Source organism: Phyllobates terribilis, unplaced genomic scaffold (assembly GCF_046119375.1).
Source record: "Phyllobates terribilis strain yellow unplaced genomic scaffold, ASM4611937v1 Scaffold_11__3_contigs__length_659146591, whole genome shotgun sequence".
NCBI lineage: Eukaryota > Metazoa > Chordata > Amphibia > Anura > Dendrobatidae > Phyllobates > Phyllobates terribilis.
In genome coordinates, this window is record NW_027362771.1 from 241,033,871 (window position 1) to 241,057,362 (window position 23,492).

General features: G+C 35.1%; 1 protein-coding gene across 1 annotated transcript in view; it reads right to left on the reverse strand.

The window, feature by feature from the left end:
• Positions 1-2,718: 2,718 nt before the first annotated feature.
• Positions 2,719-23,492, reverse strand: part of TAFA5 (TAFA chemokine like family member 5) — a 720,598-nt gene continuing 699,824 nt past the window's right edge. Inside the window, exon 4 of the mRNA XM_073652138.1 lies at positions 2,719-6,063. Within this exon, the coding sequence (XP_073508239.1) occupies positions 6,055-6,063 (9 nt within the window). The 3' untranslated portion in view covers positions 2,719-6,054. The remainder of the gene's footprint in view (positions 6,064-23,492) is intronic.

Consider the following 23,492-nt stretch of genomic DNA (forward strand, 5'->3'; position numbering starts at 1 on the left):
AATTTTTTTTTATATATACACTGCTCAAAAAAATAAAGGGAACACTCAAATAACACATCCTAGATCTGAATGAATGAAATATTCTCATTGAATACTTTGTTCTATACAAAGTTGAATGCGTTGACAACAAAATCCCACAAAAATCATCAATGGAAATCAAATTTATTAACCAATGGAGGCCTGGATTTGCAGTCACCCCCAAAATTAAAGTGGAAAAACACACTACAGGCTGATCCAACTTTGATGTAATGTTCTTAAAACAAGTCAAAATGAGGTTCAGTATTGTGTGTGGCCTCCACATGCCTGTATGACCTCCCTACAATGGCTGGGCATGATCCTGATGAGGTTGCAGATGGTCTCCTGTTGGATCTCCTCCCAGACTTGGACTAAAGCATCCGCCAACTCCTGGACAGTCTGTGGTGCAACTTGACGTTGGTGGATGGAGCGATCAGCAATCACAGGAACATTAAGTGTCTGTCTGGCACAGCAGAGTTACTGGCTCCTGGCACACCCATTTCAGCTCCGCCAGTGACTTGTGTATGGTTTCCCCAGTTACAAATGAAAAAATGCACTTTTGAGAAAAAAACATTACCCTTGAAATATTTAATGATCTTTTGGAGACAATTTGTGTAAAGTTTTTTTTTTAAAAAATCACACAGTAATTTGTACCTTAAACCATCAACCATGACAAAATATAATAATATTTTTCGTGTATAATACAAGGAATCCTTCACCCAAGTCATTGAAAAAGATTAATGGCCTCCAATATCTGCAGATGCAAAAATAAAAACCATTGGCTTGTCAATAAGGCCCTACAAGGCCTTGTCAGTAAAGGGTTCAAAAGACAAAAAATACTGTGAAAAAACTGCAAAATGTTTTCCATAAATTTAATTTAAATGCATATAATGTAGAGCTGATATGTTAAATTTGTGTTTCAATCTGTTAAAGGAGTGTTATGCGGTAGAGAAATTGTTTATAAACTACAGTAACATGTTCAAAAAGAAAATCTTTGTAATTTAACGCTGATAAAAATTCTGAAGTACAGGCGAGGACAATGTACAGTGTTACTACACCAAGTACACTTACAAACATAATAGCTAGTACACAGGACAATAATTTAAAAAAATCACTGGAATGTTTCTTTGAATGGCAATATGTGTTTCTATTTCTAGGAGCAGAGCTAAAGTGTATAGCACAGTGGTATTCATGGTCCCATTTGTGGCACTATATTCATAAGGCACAGTGTGAGGTGGTATATTGTTCATGGGCACTGTCACATTCAGAGGGCACCATGTACAGTAGTTTAATAATAAAGAAACACTGTGTGCTGGTATGATATTTATGAGGAACGTTGTGTGGAGCTACTTGAATACTCAGGAGACTCAGTGGGTAGATGTATTATTTTTGGGGGCATTGTGCATGACAGTGTGATATTTAGGGAGCACATTCTGTGTGGTACTTATATTAAGAAGACACAGTATGTTGTATTATGTAGTATTATGACAAGTTAATATAGGGTGTTGGTTGCAAAGCTAAAAGTCCAAGACGTTTGAGAGTCAAACTCTGTTGAGATTATTCATGGCCAGAGGAAGTCATCATCATAGTGTAGGTCAAATAGAGAAAAAAAGGAAGGAAAATGACAATCACAAAATATGTAATTTGAGAGTTCCTAAATGTCATTGCTAATTCTGTCTATGACTGTGTCCAATTAGCTCTCGTTTTATTTCTACCTGTTTTTTCGGATTCCTTCTTAATTTATATTAAAATTTGAACCTCCACCTAATGCTCCTAAACCTAATGCTTGAATGACAGATTGCAAGTAGAGTCTCATAGATGGCTCATGGAAAAGACTTTGTGATTTTATTGGAATACAGTTTTTCACTGACAAACCTGGTTTTAACTATATTAATATAATAGTAATACAAAATTCTAAACACTTTTTAGTTTTTGCTTTTGATGCTTACTATAACATTTCACTTACCTTATTACTTACGTTTTTCCTGTTGGATAGACTCCCATTTTCTGTACACAGTTCATTACGGATTGATGACTTGGTTGCTTTTTGAAGACAATTTCACTTATTTAACCTTAATTTAATTTCTGATAGCAGCTTCTAATCATTAATGCTTGCAATGTTTCAATTCAAGTTAAAAACACACTGTATTTCCTTACAGTAAGTTTCATAATCCACTGCAATGTGCACAAGTCACGTGTAGGAGATTGCGAATTAGCTAAGCAGACTCATTATCATACAGGAAGCAACAGGTAGTGAAACAAAGAATAATCAATAAACATAAACTTAGTCTTTGATTCCTGGTAGGCCAACATTTTTCACTTTTGTGAAGATTCCGATACCTTTAAAATTAATATAAGCATTTCAACACATGAAAACATTTGTTTTTCATAAGAAAAGTAAAAACTAAATGGATGCCTTTTAACACCATTTGGATTTTTTTATTAAATAGGGACAAAGTTATATTCTAATAAATTTCATAATTAGAATTGATCTAAAGGACTGATAATCCGTGGAAGCCTGACCAGGGCTCTGAGAACCTTCTTCTATTTGCTGGCATTCCTAGCACCTCTTTTGATTAGCATACCCGGTTCATCATCATATGTTGGCTGTGATGTAGCAATGACCAAGCCTAGTAATCAAACAAGGCGTTGGAGATAGCAGCAAGGATGAGGAGGTTTCCTGGGTTATGCTCTGGTGGCACAAGCTAACAGTATGGCTGCTAGACCAGGGTCCTGCAAGCTATATTTTTAACATTTCTTTCATAAAGAATAGGGCTCAATTTTTAGATTTAAAGGCTACAAATAGCCAAATAAATGAATGAAACAATAATTGGTTCCTGCAACCATGATTAGGGATAACTGACTACATGCACTTTTATACAGCTTCAGTTGTGCTTGTCCTTTTGAAGGTTGCAGCCTTGCAGAATTTCATCATTCAACTATATGGCAGTTTGAAGAAAATCAGGGGATATTGAGCTTTTTAAAAGTAAAAATGAGCTCAAACTCTTATATGATAAATTATGAAATTAATCAGCATAGAATTTTGGACCAAAAAACAAGTTGGTGTTAAGAGGTTATGTCTTAAAATTATAACTGTGCATAATTCTGTTACTGCAGTAGTTCCATCTGGCAATTCACTTCGTAAAACAAACGCCATTGTAAAAGATAATGTACATCCTCATAAAAAATAAAACTTCTCTGCATAAATGGCGCTACCCGCATGGTGTTTTAGTGAACAAAAGGCTCCATAAAAAGACTTATCTTTATTTTTTTTTTGTTTTTATAATTTAGCTATACCAATACAACAGCAAATACTTTAAAGCAATAAAAATGGAACACCTTCAGCTGTTTTGAGTGCATAAAATATAACTACTCGCTCCATTGTATGTACATTAACCCCTTCATCCCTGAGTTTAAAGTCTACAAAAAAAAAGACACAACATCAGCTACAAAATTAATTTCAATGAACTGTACTGCGTGAACGTTGTCACACTTGTAATGTAATTTGGATACCGCATGTGTTATATGAAGTATTCACACACTATTGTTTTAGAAATTGATATCCCACAGTTGATAAAGATGTAGAAACAAACTGCAAATCCTTGTAGCCATACACTCAGTTGAGTTACAAAGTAAACTGAACTTTATTAAAAGGTAACATTGCTTGTAGTGCAAAAGGAATGGCAATCTGAGAGCGTTGACTTTGATCTTTTCAATACTTAATAAAAGTTGGCTCTCTGTTGTTAGAAGTGCTTTCATACTTGCAGAATTTCCATTAGAACTCAGCAGAAAAGTCATTTCCGTGACTTTGTATCAGCCTCATACAATCACTTGAGGGATATGAATTCAAATAGGTGAGCTTGCTTCTAAATAAGTATTACTTTAACCAGCGGTGATGACTAACTCTGTGAGGTGAAGGAGTTAACGCAATGAGTTGGAAACATGGTAAGAAGAATTTAATCTGAGAACACCATTTATTGCAGGTTATTTTACTTAATACTATGAAATGGTGTCTGTCAAAAACACTGGGCAAACACCCAAGATAACTCATATTAGTCAAACGAAAGGGAACAAAAAGTGATTATGCCAAAATATATTTAATCTCATGATAACTTAAACATTTGTAACAGCAGCCCTACAATAAAATAATTGGAAACCTTTAATCCATCCATAGCCATAAGGTGTCTTACTACCATTTCTATTTCCTCCAAGATCATTTTTGATTTTTCTGATTTTTAACCTGCAGTTTAATGTTGCATGTAGTTTAGTATGCTAGAGCTAGACAAACATAAAAGTCAAGAGTTAAATGTGGTAGTTTGCAATGCTTCTGTTGAGACAATTGTAACATAACTAAGGTAAATAACTAAAAACCAAAAAAAAATCTGCCCGGAAGACAGTACACTAATTTTTAACACACTAGCAATGAAAATACAACCAAAGCTATGAGTCTATATTGTATGCTAGATTTCACACAACTTAATTTGAATTTCTTGCTTCATGAAACTGAAGAATAAAAATAGATTTCTAACGATGAGGTAATCTTGTACAGAATATGGGTGATATCTATTAAGGTACACATAGATATGGTCTACAATGATAAATATCATAAACAATAGGACTATATGTACTCTTCATACATATCCCGATAAACTGTAGAATAGGTGCATCCTTAAGAAGGGCTGAAAGTAACTTAAAAAAGCAATGTAGATATGTTTTTGACTACTTTTACCAGTACGCAAAGACCAAAAAAAATGCCTTCCAACAGTGCAATGGTTGAATGCATTTATATTATATAAACATTATTCTTTGCTTTTTCTACAGAGTCCTCTCTGCTCATGCTTTACATCCAAAACGTCCCAATGGAAGAAAGCAAAACTACACTGGTGACTTCAGAGACAACTGAAGTAATAAACACAACAGAACTCTGACATTTCTCCTTTGCAGAGTTACCACGTTAATTGTTAAATAGGATTTTCTACAAATATACAACATATAAAAACTGTTAAATATATAACTTTAGGCTTTTCAAAATACATTTAATGATCTCTTTCAAACAAGTGTCACTTTTTTTCTTTAATTTTCTTTCTGGTGCTAAATGGTGTACTGAATTAGGCCACGGGTGACCAAACATGCTCTTTTGCAAATACGGTTTTATCCAATTTCAACTATCAAAATGGAATTGTAGAAGAGGCATATTTTACTGGTTAAAACTGAAAATGAGTTTAGTATGGGAATGTCATTCTAAGTACAGAGGAATAAAGATATCATTAAGACAGTTTCTGTTTTGTGAAATGTGTTTTAAAACATAGGCTGTTACTTTTTTCTCCATGCTCCATTAGGTTCTTTAGATGTTCTCGTGAAGAGCTATTTCTGCATCCATTTTGCTGCAGTTGTCCATACTGATGTCCCCTATATAGTAAAACTCCAGAGTTGGAAAGGCTGAAAACATGTCCTTTTGATAAATCATAAGAAGCATTCATGGTTAACCTTTACATTTAACCCCAATATGCTTGATGATATTAGGTTGGTGTCCTTTTTAACATAGGCTTTACTCTTTGGTCTATTGTATTTATATCCAACATATAAGAAAATAAAAGCAATTCGGACAGTCCAGGGCACAAGGAGTCACTCTCTTTTGCACATTAGTCCTCTTGTAGACAAAACAGTCTTCTTTCTAAGGCTGATAAGGGGAAGAATACTCTTCAAAATGGTAGAATATTCAGTTTCAGAGGAGTTGGTATCATCAAGTCTAGTAGTGGTGTACACATATCGTAAATGAAATGTTAACCATGATCTGTATTGCTAATGCCCAAGCATATCTCATATCAACATACAGTGTTCTTGTTGCCAGTGATCCTTTACGTGGAAGGTCAAAGTTTAGCTCATAATGTAGAGAAATTAGGCCGTCTTTTATGAGATACCGGGGAACAGACAGAGTTGATGACATACAAGATGAGAATCCACAGCAGTGAATTTGTCTAAAGTACATAGCTTTCACGAGCCTGAACTCCTTTTTTCAGGGTATGGTTGTTGCATTTGTCAGGAGACCTGTAGATCAATAAACACACACACTGTAAGTCAATATTTTACTTTCAAGTCTCTATTGTTCTCTGGTAAATGTAACCTTTAGTAAGTATGCTCAGATCTCAACGGAAACTATAATGAACTAAACAATGCTCATTCCAAAGGCATAAAACTACTCAGAAAATGACATGATGATAAGGTCTTTCTATTATATTGCCTAAAATAACAGAAATAACGAGCATGGGTCATATTGTACTGGTTTTACTAAGCAGTAAATGATTCAGACATAGAAATTTACCTATTCAATCATCAGACTGTGGATCATGCTGAAACAGAAATACTATTTAATGATTATAAGCAATATAATAACATTTTAATCAAAACAAAGAATCACATGAATCATGAAGACAGCTTGAATAAAACAACACAAACATAATATATAAAGTGCTAAGAATATGTAACTGATGCATAAATGTATTATTAATAATGCTTGCACTTTTAAAATAGCAAATTAAATGGATTAAATAGATCTAAACACAGTCCAAAATATCTAGTATAGCAATAGATTAGAGGCCCTACCTGAATTACTGCAATTAATTTTCCTACAATTTTAGTATGTGAACTTACTAGAAAATATACTAATAAATAAATTTCTATAGTGTCATGTGACTAAATATCACCAGAATACTGTATGTAATAACTGCTATGGTTTTCATAGCGTATATATGTTGGTTTATTTTGCCTGCATAGGTTTTCACACAGTGTGCCTCCACATGTTTTCACAAAAAGAATCATAAAATTGTACACTTGCAAAGGACAATTACAATTTTAAGTTAGCGGTGATGGCTAGAACACTTTTTACTATAAAATTGATTGACAGCCTGCTTCAGCTTCTTTTAAGTTACTAGCATAACGGAATAGAAACTTGATTTTAGCTGCTAGCCTTTGATCTCAGCTGACATGATTGCCAGTTTGAAGTGGGACAACTGTGGATAAGTTGTACAAAAATACAAGTCACTGATTAGTTTTTAATATCTTAGCAGCGTAGATTATTGATTAGAGATGAGTGAATTTATTTGAGTGGAATTGGATTCTTCTTTACTATCCTCATATACAAAAAATTTGTATTCTCCAGAATATGGATTTTTTGCAATTTGCTACATGTGAATTCAGCAAAATAGCATCCCAATGACCGCCAGTTTGCTGAACCATGAAGGGCAAGCAAAATCTTAAAAAACAGATAGTATTCACTTGATATGAGCGGATCTTTTGAAATTTGAATTTGCCAGCCTTGCCAAATTTTTCAGGAATGTTTGATGTGCGGTGAAAAAATGTGCACGAATTTCAATACTCGAAAGCTTCTAATTACTGAGGGAGAGGAGAGAGAGAAAACACACTGACCATGAGATTACACATTACTAGCAAAAGAGAGAGGACTCCACTGACTATAAGAGCTTAAGAAAGAGAGAGAGAGGCCCGGACTGATCTTAAGAGCTCATTGTCACGCCAGGTGTGAGTGCAACACAGAGAGTCATGCCAGGTGTGAGTGTACCACAGAGTGGAAAGGGAAAGGGAGCCCAGACACTAGGGAAAGGGGGAAGAGGTGACCTCTTAATCTGGACAAGCGTCACCCTGACTCCCCCTAACGTCCGTATACAGCCTCTGCAGCTGTCGCCGATCACATGCCTCGCCCTACTATCCCTGGCGTAAGGCTATAGCTGGGGGTGGAAGGAGATGAGCACTAGTCAACCTCCGCAAGCACTCTAAAAACAAAAGGGGAAGACAACACAGGGGAATAATAACTTAGCTTTAGAAGAACTCCAACAGGGCACACGGCCTCAAGATTACAGAGAGGACGTGTTGCTGCTTCAGCCAAGTTCCAAGTAGAAATGAGTATAACCGGCGACGCCCACCTAGACACACCAGGTATATATACACCCAGACTAAAGGGAGGTAGTCACTGGGTCCTAAACACAGCCTCCCATCTAGGCAGATGTCTGCATTGCCAAAGGTGGAGATCTCCTGCAAACCACAGCAGGGCGACTGTCTGTCACCTCTGACACACCCGTGACACTCATACTCTTCAAGAGAGAGAAAGGACCCTGCTGACCATAAGAGCTTGCCCTCTACAGGAGAGAGAAAGAACCCTGCTGATCATAAGAGTTTACACGCTATAGGAGAGAGAAAGGACCCTGCTGACCATAAGAGCTTACACTCTAAAGAAGAGATAGACTTACCCATTAACTCTGGTGATGGAAAACTACTCTGCTCTACAAACTGCCCTCTGCTGAGAACGGTTGATCTGTGATGGCCCGCTTACTGACCACAAGTGTGCAAAGTATGATAATCTATAAGATGTCATAGCTGAAGTGCATTATGGGGAGGCCTGCGCGGAAACACAAAATTACATTTGCCTGTACTCTTATCTTTCAACAGTGAAAGAAATGGTAATGGGCAAGTCTTTATTTTTGTGTGAACCTGCAAATTTCATTTAATTTGACTCGAACCATGGATCTATCTGCTCATCTCTAATTTTCCCCTCACCAATCTCCTGTCCTCCAGACCTGGACTTGGGTGACAGGGACCTCAGAGAGCTATCTGGATAGAAACCATGGCCCGGAGTGAAGCAGGCTGAAGACGATGCATCCCTTAGGGAGATCCGAAAAGAAGGGTCTCAGAGGACCAGACAGTGGGCTATTGGTGGAAAAGGTGAATGATGAGATATTAACTGTTTTCTTTTTATATTTCTATGTATATTATGCTCTGGGGTCCAGAAAGACCGCAGAGATTAAAATGAACACTCAATTTGCATCTATTAGCTTTGAAGTGAAACAAATTTTCCTGATAATTTAGCGTGATTTGCGAAATTTGAATTTTGGCAGATCCGATCATCTCTATTAATAATATAATTTTTTTTAAGGCTAAAGATGTAGGTATCAAACACATCTCTAAATGGAATAAACATTAAATATTAAACCTATATACCTTATGCTGGGTAACTTTTTACTTGGAGTGAGATTTATGATAGTATGCTTTCAGCAATTAATATTTTTTTTTGTTAGAACAAATCAACTTTTAAACCTTAAAGAGAAGCATATAAAAATTACTAACTTGAAATCTATGCTTCTGAAGTGAAAACCTTCAGTTTGTAAATATTCAACATATGTATGGACTTTCACTTGTCTACTTGTAAGTGATTCTTGGATTTGTTTTTTGGGAACTTGGTGGAAAAAAAATGGTCTTAAGCTGCAGTTCTTTTGTAGACTGCTGCATATTCCTTTGTACTTTTACTTAACTGTATCCTCAATTCTACACTTTTGCATCCACTGGACCCCAACAAGATGACTCTACCATCATCATGCTTTATAATAGAGATGGTGTCTTTCTGTGTGTAGTATTTTTCTTAAATCTGCAGAAATTTAATTGGGCAAATATAAAATTTTAGCCTCATGAACTGGAGTTTTTACGCTAGCTTCTGCAATGGACCTTTGGTAATCTGAATACATTATGTAGCAATGTTTTTTTAACCACTAACTTACCTGTTGCTACTTTCAAATAATCTTGGATATCATTTTTTTACTCAACTGATCTCATTTAATTATTGTGTTAGTGCTGAAACTAGTTGTCAATTTCCGCAATTGAGGTGCCTGGTTGTAATGTGATTAATTGACATTTAATTCTGCTATGTTTAATAATTAAAATGAAAGAATATTGATGATAAAGTGCAGTAGAAAGACTTATGGGTCAATTTATCCAGACTGTTAACTGGAGTTTGATATAGTAAATTTGTGCGCCTCTTAATGAAATTGTCACATCTTTCAGCTACTGTACAAAAGCATCAGAAATGTACTCCAGTGATAACCTTAAGTCAAAAAATGGAGGACATTTTTCTTAATTTATGGCACATCTGTGGCATAAATGTACTGAGCCACACTCTGCTATAGCCCTCCTGCTGGGCTTTACCCATTTTTCTAAAATTCAGCAGGCTAACGTAAAGAAGCTATGCAAAAAAATGGTGCTATTTCAAATTGTTTTATGTCAGATTTCTAGAGCAAACTATTTGATGAATCGGCCCCTTACACCCTAGAATTTTATTGCAAAGATTATTTTAATTATGGGAGACAAATTATTCTATTTTAAGATACTTTCTGCAGAATTTGTATTTTTTTGCATTATCATTAGAAATTACGTGTAATAATAAAGACCATTATTACAATAATAATAGTGTAGTATGTTATGTATTGCATAGTATATTATAGTCTTTATATATTGCAGATCAATAAGAGCAATGAATTGAGCAAGATGTTTTTCCCCTTTTCATTACGCATTTGGATCTATGTATTAGTGCAGCATGTTTTGTATTAATATATTACTATTATTTTAATATTTTCTATATATAAAAATAGATAATATAATGTACAAGTGTAATCGCTAAAAAAAAATCACACATTTTATTTTGCATTTAAAAAATACAATTTTCTTATTCTTTTCCAGAATATATTACTTGAGTCCGGCTTTGCCCTGAAATAAGAGCTCTCTTGGTAAGATAGAGACAAAATAAATAAAGAGGCCTATGACTGACAGGTTTCATGACTGCACGAAAATGGCAATGAAATAGCAGGCAGACAGTGACATTGAGAGAGATTACATTTGTTAGGACAGGAAAAGCATTGTACATAGATATTGTTCACAAGCTTTCAAGATCATACGGGACCACTTGAAAAGATTAAATACGGTTTAGAAACTGTGTGAAAGAAATCTTTTTAAAACCTGTGTGGTATAAATTCTATGGGAGCTATGCCACTTATAGTGTGTAAATATATAGGTTTTCTTTTCACAAAACAAGAGGAGAAAGATTGATGTACATATGAACACTACACTTTTGTAACTACTAATAATAGTAATAATAACGTAAAAAAAGTATCAGGATTTTTTTGGGGATTCAATGAATTAAAGCTGTCTCAGAGTAAACAGTATCATTATCTCCAACAACAGATAGACACATTTAGACTAGTGGTTTCAGTTGCAGTTTTTGCAGTAGTTTTTTTTCCACTTTTATAAAACAAAAAAGACTCAACTATGCTGCAACAAAATAATGTATGTCAACCGAGCAAAAAAATAACATAAAGATCTTGCATTTTTCAAATGTATGCTATACACACCACATAAATTTGTCTGGTGCATCATGTATTTGTGCGTAAAGTAAATGAGTAGGGATGAGCAGACCCAAACTTAATTGTTAAAACTTAAAATGGATCATGAGCCGTTCTAAGCCTACTCCATACTTTCTTCTTCCCATCATTCTGGTACAGGTTGATTTTAGTTTTAGCTGTAAAAGAATGCTTTTTTCAGAACTGGGATGTCTTTAGATTTTTTTTTGCAAAATCTAAACTGGTCTTTCTATTTTGAAGGCTGATTAATGATTTGCACCTTGTGGTGAACTCTCTGTATTTGCACTAATGAAGTCTTCTCTTTATAGTAAACTTAGACACTGAAACACCTGGAGAGTGGTCATCATTGAGGTGGATGTTGAAGGAGATTCTCTTCACCATGGAAAGGATTCAGAGGTTATCCACCACTTTTGTCTTCTGTGGATGTCCAGGCCTTCTTGAGTTCCCAAGCATGCCAGTGTGCTCTTTTTTGCAGAATATACCAAATTGTTGATTTGGACACTGATGATATTTCTGCTATCTCTCTGATGGATTTCTTCCTTTCCTCAGCCTAATGACGATTTGATTATTTTCAATTGAGAGCTCTTTTGACAGCATGTTGTGGGTTCACAGCAATAGCATCCAAATGTAAATGTCACACCTGGAATTACCTCCAGACCATTAACCTACATAATTGATAATGGGTTAATGAGGGAATAGCCTATGCAGCCATTTAAAGAGCTTCTGAGAATTTTCCAATTACTTTTGGTCTCTTTAAATAGAGGCAGCTATATATTAAAGACATATAGTTCTAGTTCCTAAACCCTTAATCCAAATAGGATGTGAAAACCCACAAATGAAAGCTGAGAGTCTGCACTGTAAGTCCATATTGATTATATAACTGTATCCTGAATACATTTTGATAAGCAGCTAAAATGCCAAAACTTGCGTCATTGTCCAAATATAGATCATACAGATGTAATTCTGCCTGTGATGAAGGGGTTGATTCTCTTTATAGAACAGGAACTGTAAGCCTATTGTGATTTTCAGTAGCCTGAGGAAAATAAAAATCTGTACTTATTTCATATTGCAAGTGACTTGAAAAATAAAATATTAAAAAATCTCCAAAAATTCTTCACAAAAATCTGTTTAAAAAACTTTCATATATCTAAATATTAAACATGGCTTGATTGATTACTATGAGCCAAGACATTTCTCAATACAGAGTTTCCTTTCACAGGTCCACTGTCTTTCACTCCATGTTTGTAGTCGTATGGCAAAATAGAAAAAGGAAATACATTTTTTTTATAAACAGTACAAGTCATCATGTTTTAATGGAAGTCATCATGTTTTAATGGTGTAACTTACAGAGTCATAATATTAAGTAGAGTACATTGCATGTATATTTATCTGGCATTTTTAAATAAGTAGTAAGTTGTTGATTTTGAACTTAAGAGCTCATTGGAAATATGAAGATATTGTTGAAATTAAACACAGCGTGCAAATGAACAGTTTATCATTGACTTCAAAGAAGCAGGGATTTTCATGTTTTAGTAGACATCTAAGAAGTTTAAATCTGCATTCTAATTAAAGAACAGAAAAGATAGGAACATTTGTAGGCTGGCAGATGATTGACAGGACGTAATGTTGAAACTTGCATTCATATTTAGCAGCATGCCTTTAAAGTAACTGATGAACATCACAAGTCAGCTAAATGAAGGATGCATCATCAGAAAATAATATAATACTGAGGGAATAATAATTGTATAGATGTATACCATGCACTAGTTTTATATCACTGTTCAGACTTCTTTATAGCTATGTAGGACTTTTATCACTGGTAGAGTCAATCTATTTTTTAATATGATATTTTTTGTACAGTTGTACATATATTTCTTAAAGTATCAATATGTAAAAGCAAAATGAAAATTCTCTTGATGATTTATTTTGGCATATATATTTCCAACAATGAAGCTGCCAATAGACAAGGACGTTACCATATTTTATACTTTGGATGATTCATGGTGTATGACAGACACAAGTAGTGTCTGCTTCCCAAAATGCTATTTTCTGTTCACCTGTATAAGTGTTCTAAATAAATTAACAAGCTAAGCCAACTACTGAATCTTTAACTATAACAAAACGTAAATGTGTGCTCCTGGGTGTTATAAAACCAAACTGAACTGAAGGCAGAGGCTTTTAAATGGAAAAGATGAAAAGACTTTGATATTCTGTCCTCCTGAAATGTACGATGCAAGGAAAATTCTAAAACTTGCATACCCTACCGAGATTTGCCACTGGGGAGTAAATTAGTGAAAAACATGAGGTTTAATAACAGAGAATGAGCCCATCCTATGCTCAGCCCATGCACAAACCCAGACAACCTCTTCAATGAGGATACAAAACCTGCCTTTGGTCCTATTCCTTAACTTTTCTGATTTAGCAAGTTTAAAAAAGAAATTGGAGAAGTATTGGTTTCACCATGAAGTTTTATTATGCTGTCATATATGACCACAACACCAAGGACCCCCATTGCATCCTTGTCTGTACTAAAAAGATGATTAAAAGTACTAGAGGTATGAGAAGGTAATTTAATGCAATATTAGATGGCTAAGCATAACAGTGGCAGAATATGATAATGCCAAGTTACATATGAACTACATGTACACAAGATTGTTTGAAACCTTTGCAAGATTCAATTAAATGGGAACCTATCATGTAAAAAAAATTGCTGTTAACTTTCAAATATTGGGTTATTCTTCAGGTTAATAGCATTCTACACTCCCTGATAGAAGTTATGTCGCTTATCCATGTTATGTAAATAAAAGCTTATAAGCTGATGTTAAATTCATACATTGGTTTTATAAATTACTCTTTTGAAAGCTGAAACCCTCCCAAATTTGGTTTAGGCACAGAAAATAAATTGGCATCAATGCTGAAATATTGATCATTTAATGAACACAGAATGGTCAGATTTTGGCAAGACAAAAGTTTTGTCGCCTGGTCATATAATGCACCCAATCCTAGCTTTCATCCTCACCAGTGCTCAGTAAATGATCGGTTAATTAGTGGGTGTGCGACCAAAGCTTTGATTATCAAGAGGCTGAAGACCAGATCCACTGCAGAGGTGGCTGGCACCTTTAATGCGTCTCAGCATCAAGTACAAAGAATTAAAAAAAGATTTGAAGAGACTGGAGATGTGTTTGACAAGTCCAGGACCGGCAGACCCCTCAAGACAACTGCTCAGGAGGAACGCTTGTTTGTTAGAAAATCCAAAGTAAGCCCCTCTTCCACTGCAGCAGAGCACCAACAGGCCTGGTCACCTCAAGTCCCTGTGTCAACTAGAACAGTTAGTAGGGTTCTGTCTCGAAATGGCTTCCATGGTCGAATCAGTGCCCAGAAGCCAGCACTAAACAAAAAGCAAATTAAAAACCGTGTGGCATTTGCAAAGTCCCACAGCCTGCTAAACAGATGGATGCTGGAAAAGATGAAGAAGGTGGATTTCTCTGATGAATCTTCAGTAGAATTACACCACAGCCGCCGCAAATACTGCAAGAGACATACTGGAGCCCGTATGGATCCAAAATACACCCAGAAAACAGTTAAATTTGGTGGTGGAAAATCATGGTCTGGGGTTACATTCAGTATGGGGGTGTGCGAAACATTTGCAAGGTGGAAGGCAATATCAATAGCCTAAAATATCAAGAAGTATTAGCTACCTCTTACATTCCAAATCATAAAAGGGGTCAAATTCTGCAGCAGGATGGTGCTCCATCTCATACTTCCATCTCTACAACAAAGTTCCTCCAGGCAAAAAAGATCAAGGTGCTCAAGACCTGGCCAGCCCAGTCACCAGACATGAACATCATTGAGCATGTTTGGGGTAGGATGAAAGAGGAAGCTTGGAAGACAAAATCAACGAATCTAGATGAACTCTGGGAGGCATGTAAGACTGCATTCTTTGCTATTCCTGATGACTTCATTAATAAATTGTATGAATCATTGTTGAACCGCATGGATGCAGTCCTTCAAGCTCATGGAAGTAACACAAAATATTAAATATGACTCTAATACCACCACAACTTCATTCACCAATGTTATGCAACATATATTTGTATTTTAAGATAATTATTTGTTTGAATATCACATTACTTTCTGTGGGCGACAAAAAACTTTTGTCTTGCCAAAATCTGACCATTCTGTGTTCATTAAATGATCAATATTTCAGCATTAATGACAATTTATTTTCTTAACATAAACCAAATATGGGAGGGTTTCAGCTTTCAAAAGAGTAATTTATAAAACCAATGGATGAATTTAACATCAGGTTATAAGCTTTTATTTACATAACATGGATAAGTGACATAACTTCTGTCAGGGAGTGTAAAGCCATGGGGCCACCTCACCAAAAGCCCAGCTGTCAACACTGACTGACAGCCCAAAGCTGTGCATCAGTACTGAGCCAGCTGTCAGTCAGTGCTGGGGCATGGTTGCAGTTGCCGCTCACTATGCACTGAGTGGTAACTGCAGCCTTGTTGGCCGCGCCTCTATGACTGAAAGCCTAAGGCTGCCAGGAGGAATAAGGTTCATTACCTCCCAACAGCCATGCTTTAGAACGCTACTAACCTGCAGATTAATCCCATATCTGTAGGTTAATAGCGTTTTCTAACATGACGGGTTCCTTTTTAAACATTATTAGGAGAATAGAAATGTTGTGTAATGAACGCAGTATTGTCCCTTAGGTATAAATAAAGAATTTAAAATCATTTGTGAGTGTAGATAAGAATAATACATCAATTATGTATCTTTTTGTCCTTAAAACCTGTTGTTGAAAAATGGAGTCACTTTTCACTCCAAGTGCTAACACTGTAAGTTCTCAATTGGTTGCCACGATCTACACTTGCCTTTTTTTACCACTAACCATAAACTCTATCTGTTAATACTCAATGGTCAATAAGTATGAAGGGGGCATAGGAGCTGAGCTCTCTCCACACACCGTATATGCTGACATAGCAGGCATGAATCTCTAACAGCAGCAGCCAAAGCTAAGCTCCAATTGCTGATGTTAATCATTTAGATACTGTCAATCTTTGACAACTGCGTTTGAAACAAGTGCTCACCAATGCCTATGCACAATGGCTACTATTGGCCCCACACTACATGATCATGTGAGCACTCCTCCCATTAGCCTAAGGCTGATTTTCATTATTGCTGTATCCTACGTGCCTTTTAAATTTGTAGGCTTTTAGCCCAGGAGAAACATGTTTGATGAATATTCGCTTAAGGGTCCCATTATAGAAAGGTATGCCTTACCGAGGCTGGTAGGCTCTCAAGAATTGGCCAATTTGTGCGCTAAATACTTTCATTTTATAACTATATTCTATATGGCAGTAATGAAATACAAATTTCATATATTCAATGTTTGCATATATATTATTTTATACAGAGTGAAGCTGTATTCTTTTGTCTGTATATTATGCAGTCATCGCAGAATGCAGCTGTTCACGCTTAATTTATTCTGTATGGAGGTGCTGGTCAGTTTTATGGTTTTTGTAGGATCTATCATTCTATTTACAGTATATATTTATCTATCTATCTACAGTATCTATCTATCTAACAACATATCTGACCACTAGGATCATACATAAATTAAGTCAGATGGACCTAACCATAACGCTGTTCAACGTCAATAGAGAAGTATATCAAACAAAAAAGGAGACGTAAAATGAACAATATCCAAAAAAGTACAAAATTTTATTAATCATTATTTAAAAAATCCAAAAAAACCCATAATAGATAAAAACATGGCAACAAGTATCAATAATGAGCCAAAAAGTATTATCTGAAAGCACCAAAACAGATACCAAAATGAGCATAAACTCCAATAATACAGGCTAGACAAAAATAGACCCAATAATGGACCTTATTCAAAAAAGAAACCTTGTATAGCAAAATCATCTGATATATGAGAGGTATTAGGCGATTGCACCATAGACTGATACCTAGAAGTGAGTATTGTGAGGTTATTTGAATGCTATTTTGATGTAGGATTGTCTCCTTTCTTATTACTATGCATATCATTGCATTGTGCATGTCATAATACCTCTCATATATCAGATGATTTTGCTATACAAGGTTTCTTTTTTGAATAAGGTCCATTATTGGGTCTATTTTTGTCTAACCTGTATTATTGGAGTTTATGCTCATTTTGGTATCTGTTTTGGTGCTTTCAGATAATATTTTTTGGCTCATTATTGATACTTGTTGCCATGTTTTTATCTATTATGTTTTTTTTGGGATTTTTTAAATAATGATTAATACAATTTTGTACTTTTTTGGATATTGTTCATTTTACGTCTCCTTTTTTCTTTGATAGTATCTATCTATCTGTCTATCTATCTATCTATCTATCTATCTATCTATCTATATCTATCTGTTATCTAATATGTATTTTGTTTGTATTCCTTAAACTATTGCTAATTATAAAATATCTTTTTCAGTATATGCCCCCAATGAGATTAAGCAGACGTTGTTTGTATGGTTTAAGTTATTTCCACAGCTCTGGCAGTGCTTTTCAGATCTGACCTACATTAATAATACTGTTCCACTCTACAGATTCCTTGATCAAAAACTGACATTTGTGTTGAAAGATGCCAAATTTTATAGAGATTCTGTGATAAGGACAAATGTCCTTAAGGCACTGTGTTTACCAAACAGTATTCCTCTGCTGAATAACCCTTTCTTTGTTGTGAATCTTACAGCATTTAAAAGAAGCAAAATGAATACAAAGCAAATTACAATATATGTATGCTGAATGAATTACATATTCCCATTGCAAAGAAATGTAATTGAATCACTCAAACCCTTAACTACTCACTCAGCAAACAATGAAAATAACAATGCTTTCAAAAATATAATATAATACCACCACAACTTCATTCACCAATGTTATGCAACATATATTTTTATTTTAAGATAATTATTTGTTTGAATATCACATTACTTTCTGAGGGCGACAAAACTTTTGTCTTGCCAAAATCTGACCATTCTGTGTTCATTAAATGATGAATATTTCAGCATTAATGCCAATTTATTTTCTTAACCTAATCCAAATTTGGGAGGGTTTCAGCTTTCAAAAGACTAATTTATAAAACCAATGGATGAATTTAATGTCAGATTATAAGCTTTTATTTACATAACATGGATAAGCGACATAACTTCTGTCAGGGAGTGTACCTGACAAATCATACAAAATCCCTGATGTCGTATAAGTGTACCTAAAAGAATTTCCATTTTCTTATTTGGAGGGGGAAATGCGTAGGGAGGTCACATGTTTATTTGTGGGTAACATTTAGCAGGTCTACGCTTGGGGACTGCCCTTGTGAGGGGGGGAGCAATACAGGGGCACCATAGGGGATGATAGACAAAGAATCCTTCTTTCCCCCCTTTCCCCTGTTTGCCAGGTTTTCTTCTTACTCTTGCTATACAAGCCTGCGGTGGACAGAATAAACTACAAATATTGGTGAGACCAAACCAATTTTTATATTGAACACAGGATATACTGATCAATAGCACTTTAACAAACTATTTTGTCGTTAGTTGGTCACGAACTGGCTCTATATCTCAGATTGATTTTATATGACATAATTAAAAGTTATATTTTAATATTATATATTCGCTGAATTCTATTGTCTCTGTTGAGAGGTCTCTTATAGGTCGGTTACATTTACTTTGAGGCTGTTCTTGATTGATTCACAAATAACCTATTTGACCTTAAAAGTCATTTAATGTTTTTTTTTGTTTTTTTTAAGGAATCCCTTGCAAGCAAAAAATGTTTCATAGATGCAAAGTATTGACCATTTAAATGAAATAGCTTTAATAAATGTAGATATATTTTTTACAAGTCTCAAACCATGTTATAATATCAAATCCCTTACAGACACACACTTTTTTCATTATTAAGTATTAAAAATACAATATCAAATGCAACATAAAGATTGTAAATGAAAGAACAAATGAAAAAAAATCTAATTATTCTAGTTAACTGTCACTAAGAAGCTTTCAGCATCCAGTAAAATGTAATTACAATTCTTCACTTTGTTCACTATCAATTGATTAAATGATTCACTCATTATAAAGTCCCTAAGCAATTTATGGTTCGGGTCTCATATCTTCCTAATTTTGTATAGGATTCCACAGTGGTGTAGATTGTGCAGTGACACTCTTTATACACTCACATGGTTTCAAGAAATAATTATGTGATAAATACTGACCCTAGCCAGTGATAATTATTCTTTAAGGAAATATTCAGATGAAATATCACCGAGTTAGCAGAGAACATCCAAATATGGCTGTAAACAATCTAGAGGGAAGCAGACAAAAGTACTAGGAATAATTCATACTATAATTAGACAAACTGAAAGACAGATATTCTATAGAATTTGATGCAACTCCATTTTAAAACTTCTGCTTGAGATATGTAAACACCATTTTGCTAGAATGAATAGCATGGGGGAAGCATTTTAGTTGTGTAGCAGCTTCACAGGTATTTTGAGGCTTTGAATGGGTTGACATCATTCAGAAAACCTCTGCCCACAGGCTAAGTTAGGTGTTAAATCCCCCCACGTCCCACTCCCTCCGAGCTTGACTTACGCTTCCCGAGTCCAGCTCTGTCGCTTTGCCACTGCCCCGATCCTGTTTGGCTGCAGCGCTGACGTTACCTCGATGGTGCTGCAGAAAATCACAGGGCTCCACAGCTCCATTTTAGATATCATGAGCTATTAAGCTCAGTATTTCACTGCATAGCTGTCGCCATGACTTTAGCACTGCAGCCGATCAACATTGTTTTGAGTGATATCATTGCCTTTATGAATGCTTATGTCTATTTGGGTATACTTTAGTCTAGGACAAACATTAGATTTCATTAGGGGGAGTCATTGTGAGCGGGGGTACCACATTGTGTTCAAGCTAGGGTGCCAACCTCTAGGGCAAGGCAGGGACACCTGCTAGGGACCTTATAGGGCAAGCAAAGTTAACATATCGATCTGCTTGTCTGGACAATAAACTCTTTTATCTACCAATATTTATTGTTGTGGCATTACATATTACATGTAGAGACTATGCTTACTCAACTCAAGCTGAAACCAATTGACGTTATTATATATGCCCAGTTTTGAGTATTTGTAGGACTTTATGCCTGATATGTTGGAATTTGAATTGGTTGTGACTGTCTCACCTGTGGTATACCTCTTTAAGTGTATTAAGGTTTACTCAACTATTTGGGTTTTTTCTGTGACTTATCACTGTATCAGTGGATTATTATCCTTTGTTTGATGACTGATGGATCTGAAGTCAACTGGCTTTACTATTGGTGTAAAGTGGTCTTAGACCAGAGACTAATAGGAATCACCAGGGCTAGCCAACGGTGAGCGGTGGCGCAACATTGCATCCAAGCTAGGGTGCCAATCTCCGCAGCCAGGAAGGGATACTCTTTAGGGTGTCACTAGGGTGAGATAGAAAATATTTTTTCCATACTTATCTTTTGGGCATAAAGCTCTATAGTATCAAAAAGTGTTATGGTTTGTATTTGTCCTATATGGATTAATTGTCTTTTTCTGGTCTTTGACTATTTTAATTATTTGATTTAATAAAAGTTAGATTTTAGCAGGTATTTTTCTTGATTTGCACCTGACTGAACCTGCAGCCTTTTTAAAGCTTGGCAGTAGGAACTACAGGAAAGTAATTAAAAAAGTTTTGTACCTCGCTGAATATTGCAAATTTGGGATAAAGGGCTTTTTTTAGCTAACAGAGTCTATTTTGAATTCCAAAATTATGTAGAATATAAATATATTTTTCTATCTATCTATCTATCTATCTATCTATATCTCTTTATCCTTTCTCTCTCTCTTTTGCCTGCTTGCTACAATTACTGCGTATGCTACATTTTCCTCTTCACTGTGAGGTCAAGGGAAGAAGAGATTAGGAAGGCTACTGAGTTTGTCCTTACATTACTAAATACTGAAGATGATGGCCACACATTTAGGCAACATATTTCTAAAGGTGCTCTTGACATGAAATTCTCACCAGATGACGGTAACAACCCATCCAATCCACACAGGTAAATAAATCAAACTATAGATGTCCATAAATTAAGTTATGTGTAGTAATGAGAAATGACACAGGTAAAAAGTATTAAACACATGCAGTAAGAGAGGTGCCAAAAGCCATGGAAAGTCATAGTACCAGCTTAAATCTATCAGTAATTAGAAAGCAATCCTGTGTCTTAGTAAAAAATAATATCAGCTGGTTCAACTGATGGCCTATAAAAAGGTGTCTCATTACCAAGGTGCAAAATAAGAAACATCTTATGATGGGTAAAACCAGTGAGCTGTCTCAAGACCTTCACAACCTTATTGTTGCCAAACATAATGATGGCATTGATTACAGAAAAAAATCATAAAATACTGGAGGTTCCAGTAAGCAGTCTACAACTGCTGAATGTCCACTTCCATCATTCCACTGAAAATGATGTACAACAGAGCAAACATTTGCTCTGCCAGCACCATTATAATCTATGGCCTCATTGGTGCATATGTGGAAATCCGGTTTTGTGGGGGGTTCGGATGCAAGCCCCAATGGACCAGGTGCCTGAATGCAATGTGAATGCACCTTTAGTCTTTTGCTGCTAATTTACATGTGGATTTCCTGAAGGAACAATAAGTATTAACCTAGTATAGCTCCAGTAGTCAGTGTGAAAATGGCAACATTTCTCATATTTTTAATACAAGTTGTGATATGAAGAAAGATATAGCCTTTTTTATTTCTTTTTTTTTTAGAAAATGCATTAAGCATAAAAACCTGATTTAAAAGTAGGTAATTTTCTTATGATGCATTCTCCTTAAAGTCATTGTGACTCCATTATTTGTTGACAGGGAGCTTTCTTGGGGGGACATTTGAGCAGTAAACACTAGTTTTCTTGACTAGAGAGTTCACATAAAAGAAAAAAAAACCTGGTGTGCAATAATTATACATTTGACGCTCAATGTTGTTTGTTATAACCTTTTTTAATAGTTTTTCATATAGGACCTTCTTTTTGTACTACAATTGGAACCTACTTTTTCAACCATGCAGAACTTTGAATATTATAAAAGCAATTAATGAAAAAAGAACAAAAAAAGAACAATCTTATATCATAATGTAATATTAACTGTTTTGTGCATCGGTACATTCTGAACTAAACTATCTTGAGTTAGATAAAGGACTTAATTTTACCTGATAAAAAAATACGCCTCAAAGAACAGATATCCTTGACATGCAATCAGACATCATTTTTTAAGAAAATGTTATATAGATTCTCTTGTTCTTAAGTACTTGAACTTTCCTGAAAAATAGTTGATAAGAATTTTGGCGTGACGTGAAATCAATAAATTGTGACTGGTTGAAAAATGTCTATGGAAAAAGAGGCAACATAGATGGAGGACATCTAAAATGTTTCTGGGTTATTTCCAAAACCACTTGCATGTCTCTAAAGCTATTTGCTGTGCATTCACAATGATTCAGATCTCAAGCATAGACAAAAGAGACATCTGCTGGCCAAAGTTTAGATTACACAAGCTCAATTTCCAAATATATTTTCTATCAATCTACATGTTTTCATGAATGTTTCAAAGTAGATGTGTCTGTCCATTGCCCAGTTATATCCTAAATGTTTGTTGTAGAATGAGTCAAAGTACAAAAAATAATGCAGAAAAAAAATTATTTTAACTAAAAGAAATTAAAAATATTTTACAGTTTCTGTAAAGTCTTAAGCTTCACATCACGAAGATTTTAATATTTGGTTTATCGTCTGTCTTATATTTTTAAGCTTAAATTGAACCTTTCAAGTACAGAAATTCGATTTACCTGCAGGTGCAGTAATAAGCTGCAAGTAATTATCATTTAAATTCTACAATATGGAGAAAATGAAGTCAGATTCTTTCAGTCATTATGGCGGCGCAGAGAGCAGTTATAGTCTCCACTCACAACACAGTAATTTATCACTCCCGGGCTGTTATCACTCCCCAACACTTTGATTGACAGCTTGTTCTTCCCACATATTAGTACAAAATATCCCAAAAGCATAATGCTGGCTGGCACATCAGCACGAACAAGCGAGTGTGTACCGCCACTAGGAAACCACTCCAGTCTACATGAGAAAAGCACAAGATGAGGAGCTTTAAGTTTTTGTTATAAAATTAAAGATAAAGATATAAATATCTTTATTAGATACATGAAAAATCTACAATACAAACAAGTATAAAAAGG